Source organism: Phalaenopsis equestris, unplaced genomic scaffold (genome assembly GCF_001263595.1).
Source record: "Phalaenopsis equestris unplaced genomic scaffold, ASM126359v1 Scaffold000766, whole genome shotgun sequence".
Lineage (NCBI taxonomy): Eukaryota > Viridiplantae > Streptophyta > Magnoliopsida > Asparagales > Orchidaceae > Phalaenopsis > Phalaenopsis equestris.
The window spans coordinates 320,524-333,567 of NW_018165206.1; the positions used below are offsets into that span (position 1 = coordinate 320,524).

The 13,044-nt window shown below is 33.9% G+C and overlaps 1 protein-coding gene across 1 annotated transcript in view; it reads right to left on the reverse strand.

Annotated features, from left to right (window-relative positions):
• LOC110031095 (alpha-ketoglutarate-dependent dioxygenase alkB) overlaps window positions 1-13,012 on the reverse strand; it is a gene marked incomplete at its 5' end in the record, with an annotated part of 28,132 nt that extends 15,120 nt beyond the window's left edge. The window contains 1 exon segment of the mRNA XM_020734140.1: window positions 12,855-13,012. Coding sequence (XP_020589799.1) covers window positions 12,855-13,012 — 158 coding nt within the window.
• Between the last annotated feature and the right edge of the window lie 32 nt (window positions 13,013-13,044).

Genomic DNA, 13,044 nt, shown 5'->3' on the forward strand with positions numbered 1-13,044 from the left:
TTTCTATGCTCTCATTTGTTTTGTATTTAGAAGTGAATACCCATTTGCACACTATAATTTCTTTCCCAAGTGGCAGAGTTACTATGATCCAGGTACCATTCTTTTCAAGGGCTAAAATTTCTTCCATTGACTTTTTCCAAGCAGGAATAGATCAGATATCTTGGATTGAACTTGGAACCTACACATTATACAAGTTTTGAATAAAATATTTGTAAGAGCATGATAATTTTTCAAAGGTCAAAAATTATTCTAAAGAATATTTTGTACATTCTTGTGCTCCTTCTTTCACTTTTATTCATGATGAGTTGACCCAATCACTGAGTTGTTTGACATTGAAACTAAATTAGAGGACTTGTGGCAGGATGAGATTAATGTCACGCAATACTTCAACACTCTCTCTAAATATTGCTCCAACAAGATATGTGTTAAATATACACAAGGAGGAGCTCACAAGGCTCTATTATTTATAAAACCATTGTGGAACAGAAGAGAACCTTCAAGTTCCTTCTAGGATTCAACAAAGAACTAGATGTAGTTAGAAAAATAATCATAAGATCCAAATCTCTTCGCTCAATTCATGAAACCTTTGTTGAAGTATGAAAGCAAAGAGACCGGGAAGAAATTCATGATGGCAAGTACATCCACTATATCAAATGTTAACACCTCAACTTTATACACTCATAAATCATCTCAGAACTACAAATCAAAGAAGAACAGACTATGGTGTGAACATTGCAAGAAGTTTAGTCATTTGAAGGAAAAGTGTCGGAAATTTTTATAGAAAGCTTGCAAATTGAAACCCCAACAAAGTCAAAGGTGTGTCGGAAATTTTTATAGAAAGCTTGTGTTGACCTTAATTTTCGTGAGGTCTAGTATTCCTCGTAGGAGTTAGAAAAAGAAATCAAGCAAACACAACATCATAAAAAATAAGCCTCATGAACATAGTTCATTCAGTAAGGAACAACTCAAAGTTCTTCGTAGGCTTCTAGACCAATATTATGAGCCTTCTACCAGCCTTGTAGGACTCACAATAATCTTTGATATGCTATTGTTGATCTCAACAGAAAGAATCAGCCTTGAATAGTAGACTCTGGAGCATCTGATCACATGACAGGTGATATCACTATTTTTCAATCCTTCCATGCTTGCAAACACCGTGATGTAATTAGAATCGCAGATGACTCCCTTTATCTATGGAAGGATGAGAAAGTGTGAAACTAACAAAGAAATTTAGTTTTTAATCTGTTATTATGTTCCTAAACTTAATTGTAATTTACTTTCTATCAGTCAACATACTCGTGACATGAATTGTGTTACTAAATTATATTCTAATCTGTGAATTTCAGGTGATTGACTCAGGGAAGGTGAATGACAGTGCTGACATGTATCATGAATTTTATCTGCTAAATTGGACTCCCACTTCAAATGGATCATCCCATCATTCATAATACTTTGTGTCTAAGCCTTGAATCTGAGTCTATTTCTAATGAGAATCAAGTTATATTATAGCATTTTCATATTGAGCATTCTAATTTCTATTATATTGAAAGATTATATCCTCATTTTTTTATCAATAAAAAGTTTAGTTCTTATCGGTGTGAAACCTGCTAACTTACTAAACACACTCGACAAATATACCCAAGCTAGAAATACAAACCAACACAGCTCTTCTCTATGGCTTACAATAATATATGGGGACCACATCTCTTCTCTATGGTTCACAATGATATATGGGGGGCCCTAAAAAAAATACAAATGGGGCAAGGCTGCTTATCACCTTCATTGATGATCACACCAGAATCACTCAGATATTTATCATAAAGAAAATTTTGAAATTGACCAAATATTTAAAAACTTCCCCAACATGACCCTCACTCAATTTCAGATTAAAAATCAAATTCTTAATATTGATAATACAAATAACTACAACAATTTCACTCTCGGCCCTTATCTATCCAAAAATGACATCATTCATATAAGTTTTTGTGTTAACACTCAGTATGGCTGAAAAAAAGAATGGACAAATTCTCGAAGTGAAACGTTCAATTTTATTCACTAACAATGTACCCATACACTTCCAAGTACGCAATGCTCACATCCACTTATCTCAGAAATAGAATGCCTAAAAAGAATGGACGAATTCTCGAAGTGAAACGTTCAATTTTATTCACCAACAATGTACCCATACACTTCCAAGTACGTAATGCTCACATCCACTTATCTCAGAAATAGAATGCCCAACAGAGTGTGCTAATCTTTAACAAACCTCTCAACATTCACATAAAATCCTAACCGCATATTCAGTTCTTTACATTTAACCTACCACTAAAAATTTTTTGTTACATCTTCTTCGTTCATCTACATCAGCCACATAAGAACAAACTTGATCCCAAGTTAATCAAATGTATTTTTGTGGCTATTCTTCAGATTATAAATACTACTTTCAAGAAACACCAAATTTTTAAAACCCCATAGATGTCACATTCTTTAAAAATCAACCATATTATCCCAACTAGCATTCAGGGCGAGAGTTTGAAAGAATATTTGATTTGGGACACCATTCAGGAATCTCAAGCTCACCTCCTTTATAACTATGATGAACCCACTATTGTCCCAACTATAACAAATCAACCTAAAAATGAACTACTACACCACTAAATCATCCCACAGGTCTCACTAAGAACCATGAACTCTGCATTGAAGTTTTTGGAGAGTTTCAAGTTGTTCTATTTTGAATGAACTATGTTCATGAGACTTGTTTTCCTTTGATGTTTTGTTTCTCTGATTTTTCCCATCACTTCTGAATTTATTGGGCTTCCAATCTTATAGGCTTTCCATAAAGTTTCTGACACTTCTGCTTCAAATGACCAAGCTTCTTACAATGTTCACACGGATTGTTCCTCTTTGATTTTTGTCCTGAGTTGATTTGAGCGTATAAAGCCGAGTTATCAATATTTAATATAGTGGAATTACCTATAAATGTGAATTTCTTCCAACTCTCTTCCCTTCATACTTCAGCAAAGGCTTCATAAATTGAGGGAAGTTGTTTGGATCCCATGATTCTTCCTCTGAATTTATCTAGTTCATTATTGAGTCCTAGACGGAACTTGAAATTTCTTTTATATTCCACAATGGTTTTGTAATGAGCAAGGTCTCCACTACCTTCATATGTATGTTTCATACATATCTAGTTAGAGTCAGTATTTGGAGTGTGTTAAAGTATTGAATAACATTCAACTCACCCTGTCACAGGTCATGTTATATAATTTCAATGTAAAATAACTCAGAGGTGTTGTCAATACTTGAATCGATTTCCCTTGTTGCATCTCAGATTTCTTTGGTCGTTTTGTACATAATGTAGTTTTCTCCAATTTTTTTGGTCATGTGGTTAACAAGTCATGACATGAGCATATAATCTTCAATCTTTCATGCCCGATGTTTGGGATCAGTAATTTCTGATGAAATTTTTTTCTCATTGAGATGATCATATTTTCCTTTACCATAAGTGTACATAAGGACTGATTGAGACCACTAGAGAATATTATTGTCATGCAGCTTATGATTGATGAAGCAGAAAGATATTTCAAATGTTGTAGAAGCCAACATCCTAGATTCGGATTCAGAAATAACTTTTGAAGAGGAAGGAACAGTTTTCATGTTGTATTTCTTCGTCATGATGAGTTGTCGATAGGAGCTTTACTATAGAGAGAAATCAATTGTCACAGACACAGAATTTTCGCTAGAGAAAAAAATGTTTGTCACCAAGACAGAATTTCCACAAGAGAGAAATTGGACACAAAATTTTCGCTAGAGAAAAAAATGTGTCACCAAGACAGAATTTCCACAAGAGAGAAATTGTCTATTGTTGATACTAAATAACCTCGCGGATTTGAGATTTCCACTAGAAAGAGAAATGTGGAAGTCGTAGATGTACTAGATCGCCCCAGCATACCTTGAATCTCGAAGGAGCTTGGATGAAAGTAGCACTAAATAACCTCACGGATTTGAGATTTCCACTAGAAAGAGAAGTGTGGAAGTCGTAGATGTACTAGATCGCCCCAGCAATACCTTGAATCTCGAAGGAGCTTGGATGAAAGTAGGAAGGCACGTCTGCACAGAGCAACACCTTCTCTATGCGGGAGCTCTAGCGGAAGGCAACGGGTCGATTAAGGAGTTGCACCAAGTAGGGAAGGATCGATCAAGAGTGCAAAGGATACGATCCGCAAATGAACTACTGAAGAAAACGAGAGGACGGGCAAGGAAGCAAGCGCCTGAACGAGTGGATGATCGACACGAAGGAGTTGATTGCCTGCAAAGATGAAAACAAGCAGACGATTCACACCTGCAGGGAGAGGCTCTAACAAAAGGAGAGCTAGGATTTCTTTCTGAGCTCTGATTACATGTATATTTTTGGAGAATAAAACTCTCTAATTTTTCATTAAACAAATGACTAATATATATACTACTAAAACTTCAATTAGTGGGAAATTTAAATCATCATGATAAGGAGAGCTAGGATTTCTTTCTGAGCTCTAATTACATGTATATTTTTGGAGAATAAAACACTCTAATTTTTCATTAAACGAATGACTAATATATATACTACTAAGACTTCAATTAGTGGGAAATTTAAATCATCATGATAAAAATAAAGAAATAAAACACGATAATGGATAATTAAGGGGGAGTGAGTTCTCCCCTCAAATGTAATAGCAGACTCACAGTGTGCATATCAACAATCACTTATTAGGTTGAAACTAAGTTAATCCTTTAACATGTATGCCTTTCCTTTAATTTCAATGTGGGGCTATTTTCTATCTCAATTCTCAACAATCACACTCTCAAATGAGAGGCATCTGCATGCACCATTAGTACCTTTACATGAGAAAAAAAATTTCAACACGATCAAGTGTTGAGCACCAAGAGCCCATACAACTATACATAGCTTGAGTAGGAGTACCGTGGTCATGAACCTGACCATTATAGAGGTTGTTAAGACCCATAGAAGCCACAACCTGCATGCAACACTTGATCTCATCAAATCATCAACTTTATTATTAACGAAAGAGAAGTATGGGCCCAAGTTGACATCAATTCCATAATGGATAGACACCCACCAACAAAAACACTTAAGCTTCTAATAGAGTAGGAGTCCAGATTCCATGTAGAGATCTCTTAAGTGATTGGGAATTCGCAAATGCAAGCAACAGTATTACATTAAGTTCAATATCTAATTGTTGAAAAATATATTGAAAAGAAAAACTAGCACTTAACCCTCACCCACAATCTCAAGCTTTGGAGGAAAACAAGGGTTCATTTGAGGCAGCTTTTTCACAGCTTTTCAGTCCAAACCACTACAACACTATCATTCAGCTACTGCTTTCTTGTTATTTTTCAAAAAAAGTTTACGATGCCAAAAACTTTCTTACTAGAGTGCCACAGTTGTAAGAAAGTTGTTTGACTTTTCACAAGTTAAGAGCAATCCAATGATGGATGGACACCCACCAACCAAATCAGTTAAGCATTTAATCGAGTAAGAACAATGATTGATATAAAGATCTCTTAGGTGATCATTAAGCTAAGGCAAGCGACAAACCAAGTTGAGACATCCCACCACACAAACACTTAAGCTTCTATTTGAATGATGATTAATGTAGAGATCTCTCAAATGATTGGGAATTTCACAAAGGCAAGTGATAGTATAGCATTTAGGTCAACATTGTATTGTCGATAAATATAGTGAAAAAGAAAAACTAGTTAATCCTCAGCCACAAGCTCAAACATTGAGTAAAAATACAATAAGTTTGTTTGAAGCATTTTTTTCACTGCTTTGCTTTTCATAAAGCAACCAAACGATCATTTAGATACTACTTTCTTGCTATTTTTCAAAAAAATTTGCGAAGAGAAATAACTTTTTCTTACAGGAGTGTTGTTATAAGAAAGTTTTATGACTTCCAAGAAAAAATTATTATTATTATAATACCCACAACTTTAGAAAAAAGCTGCTTTCCCTAAAACAATTAATAACCCCAAATAGACCTAAGTTTCACCACTAATGAACAGGTCCCAGCATTAGCTCCCATTTGCTCCAAATTCACAAACAACATGGACCTTAAAACTTTGAAACAAAAAATTAAGAGAATGCATAGACAGTCTCTCACGTGGTCACTCAAAATAATACTAATAATGATGCAACTCAATTAACTCACATTTCTTTAGGATCATAGTTTTTATTATTAATCACTTTTATAATCTTTTTCATGAAAAGAAAATCTTATTTTCATAAACAAGTTAAAGCAATTTTAAAACTTTCAACCCAAGAACTAGACAATCATTTGGACATTTTTCAAGCTTAAATTCTATACTTGATTTCAATTTTATAAACCCTATAATTTTCTTCTTCAACAATTATTCATCAAATCTTCATTTACTAGATCCAAGATAATCGGTGCTTGTTCAAAGGTTGGTGTTTTCTAATGCAGCTAACATGATTTGATGTATGTAAATCGCGCAAGGAAATCTAAGATTAATTTTAAAAGCCAACAACGTGTTTTCTTCAAATGCAAATGGTAAATATTAGAATAAGAACGCAAATGATAAGAGTTGATTTCATGAGTTGTCATACTTGAACAAAAATAGGTCAAGAAAATTGTCATAAATGGGAGCATAAATAGTTGTAATTTGATCACCATAAATAGAATGAGTTGTCATATTTGAAAAGAATAGGAGCATTCGCAAGCCAATAACAAATATATGGAAGAAAGTAGGTCAAGAAAAGAAGTTATAAAAGTAAGAAATCCAAGTCTTACATTGATAAAAAGAGTTGATTTCACTTAGAATTCAATAGTCACATATATACCGCACTTGAAGAAATTACATACCCAACTTGCACGGATAATATTAAAATTTTAAAAGTTCAAACATTTTTTCTGTTCGACTAAAATATATTCAATTGCATTTCTCAACACAAGATCGACTCACTTATTTGTAGATTTGTACATATGATTAACATAGATCAGCTCAATTCAAAATTTAAATTCGATCCAAAATTTTAGGCATCAAGTCCAGCCTTACATTCAAATCCTATATCTACATATGCATAATATCTGAATCAAACCATGTCAATTCTTGTAAACTTTATTAAGAAAATCTAGTCTAGCAATTTAACATAACAAAAAATAGTAATAAGTCGAGAACTTGTTTTCTCTAAATACAAATAATAGATACTAGAATTAGGACCAAAATGATAATGTGAAAATCAAATTAAGCTAAAGAAATCAATAAACGATTCAATCCATTTAAAATCAATAAACAACTATAATTTAGTCACAAAAATATATTTTGAATTGTGCCAACTTTAAGCAAACGCATGAGCACTAGAATGGCAATAACATAATGCATCAAAGAAATTAGGTCAAGGATTGAAGTTACAAAAAGTAAGTAATTCACACCTCATGCTGGTATAAGGAGATGACTTACCCAAAAATTATTCAGTCACATTTATATCATACTTGAAGAGCATCCAAACTATACACGCAAATTTAAATATGGAAGAGTATTTTTTTCATTCAACAAAATGATGTTTAATTGCATGCATGAGCACACTTATTTTTAGACCACTCATCCCTAATTAGGTAAATATTATTGGCGCAGAATTGGCTCACTTCAAATTTAAATTTGATCCAAAAATGTAAGCATCAATTTCAACCACAATTTTAAATCTCATATACATACATATAAATTATCTAAAAACATGTAAAATAATATTCTATAAGCTTTATTGAGAGAAGCAAGTCCCATAATTTCAATAAGAGAAGTTCCATATTTTTTTAAAGAGAAGATGTAGCCCCAAAAGATTAGTAAATAGTAATCCATATTTACAATCCAACAGATAAACAACAGTGCAAATAGCTGCAAGTATCAAACAATAACAAACACAAAATCCATTGGAATGATAATAGTAAACGGGGAACAGCATAAACAAATTAGTTCCACATCAATAAATTTGTTTATAAGTGGTTGTTTTCTGTTGACATCTCATATTAAATATATACCATAAATAAGAGTTATCAAAATTATTATGAAAATGGAACTAGCTTCATGGCAAAGAACAAAAAAAACTTCTATACGATTGTAAACCCACACATCCAGCTAAATGAGGATCTAGAAGACATTTTCATCTAGGAAAATTATACCTTCTTTTTGGTGATAACCTGCAATTACAAATTATTCATTGACAAACTTCTAATTAAAGTTGTAAATGAAAATTCTCTTCCAGGAACCAAAACAAGCATTATCATAATCTAGAAGAGGGAAACACAAAATTCAAATACATGGACAGCCATAACAAAATAGACATTAAAAAGCACTTTACAATTAAGCTTATTGTACAAACACCAGTTCAGATGAAATGAAAAGTAAACGTCCTCAACATAAAATACAATGACCAACCTTCCAAGCTCGCAAAAAAATTCCAATGCAAATAAAAGTGACTAAATGCGCCGAAATTTAAACTATGTTCCTTAGTATTGTTTCTTATACTAAAGGAATGTTGAAAAACTAGATAAGACCAATGATTGACTTATGATTACTCTCCAAGTGTTCTCAAAAAAAATGTGAAAGAGGCAAGATAGACAACAAATCCTTTTTCTAGAAATCAAGCTCTCCTAGCCCTCCATGCAAGGTAAAGTTTCGTTTATCCCATTTCTCGATTACGACCGCCTATCATGATTCATCTAGCCATAATTACGAGAACTTACAAGAGCAAGAACTAATTTTATAAGTTTAAAACTAACAAAAGCAGACATTACTGAGCGGTTTGGTTGCCAATTTATAGTGAAAGTTAGGTAGAATTTAAACTAAAACTTGGCAAAGTTTTTAGAAGGGATTTTGAAATACAACCTATGAGATTGTTTGGTCATATGTATTCAACCAAGATTTGAGGGATGTTTAGTATCCTATTTTTGAGAGTATTTAAGCAACATTTGGCTTCAATCTTCACAAATACGTCTCTGAGACTTTAAAACTCATTTTTTTATAGATTAATTTCTAAATTTATTAAATACAACCATTCACTGAATTTAAAATATTCAACAATCTCCCCCTCTTAAGAATTTAAATCCTAGAAAGATAGTCAATTAATTTATTAGCTTTAAATAAGTTTTAATAGTTATCATGTCAGGCCATTTTCAAATGTTAAACCTCTCGAGATTTATTGAATCTTAATTATAACAAAACGAACATGCATGCAAAATTTGACCAAACACTTTTTTTTAATGTCACATAACTCGTACTCATTTTAAAATCTTGTTTTAAGGTAAATTTGAAATTTAGGGTGTTTTTCGCGCCGCGGCATGAGAGTATCGCGGTCAGGCACTGCGACTTTTTGTTGTTTCGTGCGGCGTCCCACTTATGGCGAGACGCGAATCAGACGGAACGCGAGACGCGGATCGCACCCCGTGTCTCGCGTTCATGGGAGCGTTCATCGATAATACCTCTGCCCTGTCGTAATGAAACCGTGCGGCGTCCCACTTATGGCGAGACGCAAATCAGACGGAACGCGAGACCCGGATCGCACCCCGTGTCTCGCGTTCATGGGAGCATTCATCGATAATACCTCTGCCCTGTCGTAATGAAACATTTGCTTCGCATCGACAATGAACCTCACACGGCCCGCTTGTCCCCACTGTCGCGTGTGCGCTCGACTCCAGCCAGCCATCCTTCGTAAGGTAAGCCTCTCCTCGTGATCCCCTTCCGCACAATTTGGGGTAGCGCTCTGACATTCCCTTCCTCTTGCTTGACACCTTCGCTCCACTGCGACGTCGAACCTCACTGCTTGACTCCTTCGCTCAACTTTCTGAAGGAAATAGGGTGACCTTCTTGGTTGAATACAAGGGTATTTTGATTTGGAATAAGATTATCACTGTTTTTTGCTCCAATTTTCTCGCTATAATAATGTGACTGCAAAATAAAAGCGAAGGTTTATTTTGTTCAAACTGCAAGCACTGTGCTTTGCTGTGTAATTGTTTTTTTGGTAAATTTACATAGATAGTACTCAATTCTTGTGTATTTACATATCTATCACTTAAACTTTGATGTTTACAATTATAACAATGGTGTCATATTCCTATGAATGAGAAGGTGTATTTCAATTTAAAAAAAATTAATAATGGTGACAATTTTAATGTGATGTTAAGGATTTCAATCTTATGCATGTGAAGATGTGTTAGGTAAATCCATAAGAAATGTGTGGTGCGTACACCACCCCCCCAACCCTTACCCTTTTTTTCTTGTATTAAACTTCTTTTGCTTCTTGTTTCTGGACTCATTGGCAATAACAAACAATTTGAAAGGGCTATGTAGGCTCCAATGTGGTAATTGATTCTTCTCCACTGAGCCATTGCTATTGAGTCACCAATTAGGACTCAAACTTATGCCAAAAACTAAGTATGTGTTGAACTGTTTAAATCTACAATGCTATTAAAGTCAACAGGGGAGACTTCGAGTGAAATATACCATAGAAAGCTCAAACTTATTGCTCCCAAAGATGGCCCATAGATTTTTTTGGCAACCTTTGCTGCCATCACCATTGGAAAGTTTCATTCTTCTTCTTTTTTTTTGGATTCGAGTTACATTTGAGACCTCATTTTTGCCCTTGCCTTCTAATTTTTTTCTTATGGAATGTTACTTTTTTTATAATCTCGTTTATAAAATACCTGTACATTAAAGTTTAGCTGTGGGATAGAAGGAGCGCAGCTTTCTCTGATTAGTTATGTTGAGCTCTCTATTAATCTGTACTGAAACTTCATGCTTCCTGTTGTGTTATGGAGATTATGTTAGCTGTATTTTTTCGGCATATGGGAAAATTGCAGCTCTTTGAGTAGTTGTAGTTAGCTGCCTATTTGTCTATAATGAAACTCTATCTTTGTTGTGGTGTTATGGGTTTTGCTTATGCTAATCCTCATCTACTTCCTCTTTTAGTTGAATCTGCTAAATGCTCATTAGACTTCTCCTTCCAATCCAGGCATGGACCTTTTAACATAATATTTTTTTCTAACTTTTCAATGCAGACACTAAACATGGTATATATGAATTGAGTGGTATGTATGTAAATCTTCCAATGATTAATGCATGTTTGCATGGTTCATGAGAGATGTAATGTATAATAATAATATATGTTTGAGATGGGCATATAAATATTCTTTAAGCCGTGAGCATCATGGGGTTGGTATATTTGGATTATATGCCTCTCTGTTCTGCATATTTTTTTGACTTGAGCATGATGCTAAGTAGAACGAATATATGTTTGAGATGGGCATACTCTTCACCGGCCCTTATATTAAGTTGGTTGGAATTGGTATATATTGCATTTAAGGGCTACGTTGATTGCTTTAAACTAAAAAATGCAAATGCGTTTTCTTGATTTTTATATTTGCAGTGTGGGTGCTAATAGAAGTTAATGGTTGAGTTGTAGATGTGGTTAGTAGGTGCAAATGAGTTTTCTGTGTTTTTCATGTATGCATTGGTAATGACCGCGTGAGTTCAATGGATTTTATTGAATTAAGGGATTTGTGAGGTAGGTTTCAGTGAATTCTTGTTGTTCAACGATTCAATTAGCAGAACGAAGCTTTACTAGTAGGTAATGACAGGATCACAGCTTGTAAGAGGGCCTCCATCGAGTAAACCTAAACCTTCATCTCCTCCTTGAATCATGTGTGGTTACTTTGGATTTATGTTTTAAATCATCCAGAGTATGAAGCTTTAGGTTAAGTGTTTAGGGTGATGTTTATGTTCAGAAAAAATAATTTGATTCCAACTTATGGTTTGTGAAATTTGCCATAGGATGTTTATTTGATTCCCGCAGGTGATTAGGTTTCCTCTAGTCCAATTTTACTTTCCCCAAATCTTGTCAAAATTTTGTTAGCATTACTTCACAAAACTGAAAATCACATGGGAGTTTTTTTTATGTTTCTTTTTCCTAGCATTTTTGATACTCACTGTTAAGTGAGTAGTATATCAAAACTTTTGTTGTGTTTTGAAATGAATTTTTGCTTGTGAAATATCAAATATATTGGTGTCACATTTCTGTTACAAAAAAAAATTACTAAACAGGAACAAACTGATCATTTTTCCAGAAACAGATGTCTCACAGTTGTTTTTACAAAACAACTGCAACAAACAGACAATAGCTTCCCCGCAGCAGCTTTTTGGGGCAGTGCAGCTGCAGTTGAAAAGTTGAGAAGTTGCAGCTGCGCCAAACAAACCCTTAGTAAATCCTAGAGAAGATCAAATAGATTTACTATTATCCTCATTGTGTATCTTCTTCTTCTTCTTCTTCTTCTTCTTCTTCTTCTTCTTCTTCTTCTTCTTCTTCTTCTTCTTCTTCTTCTTCTTCTTCTTCTTCTTCTTCTTCTTCTTCCTTTAAATCTTAAATTCGGAAAATATATATCTAATAATTTACTAGCACTTAACCGTATTTAACATCTATAATGTGAGACAATTGTCAGAATCTAAAATCGCAATAAATACTACTTGTCACCAAACAACCACTAAATTAGATCTAAAATCCTGCAGGATATAAATTTTAATTCAAATACTGGTAAAACTGGGATTTAAAAAAATTTATTCAATGGGATTTACTAAATATTTTTTAATCCGACAAATCTACCAAATTAAAACCAGACAGTTTAGATTTGTTTGGATATAAAAATTGGGCATTCAAACAGTTCTGCATCAGAATATAAATCTATTTAAATGGCATTTATCAAATACAGATCTAACAGGCCCAAAATAATATGTGAATGATAAAAAGGAAAATATATCGCTCTAATAAGAGACGAAAACTTAATTCATACCTGGGCGTTTTTCGAAACAGAAAACTGGTAGTCTGAAACCCTTGCACTCGTACTTGAAGATCCCAGCAGGAGTTGCGCCATCTTGTCTGAATGATTTGAGAACGGAATGGAAATCAACAACACCAGAGAGATCCGTCTTCCTATGTGCCAGGTTTTTTCTGATTGGGGAAGAATAGCAGTTAACATAAAA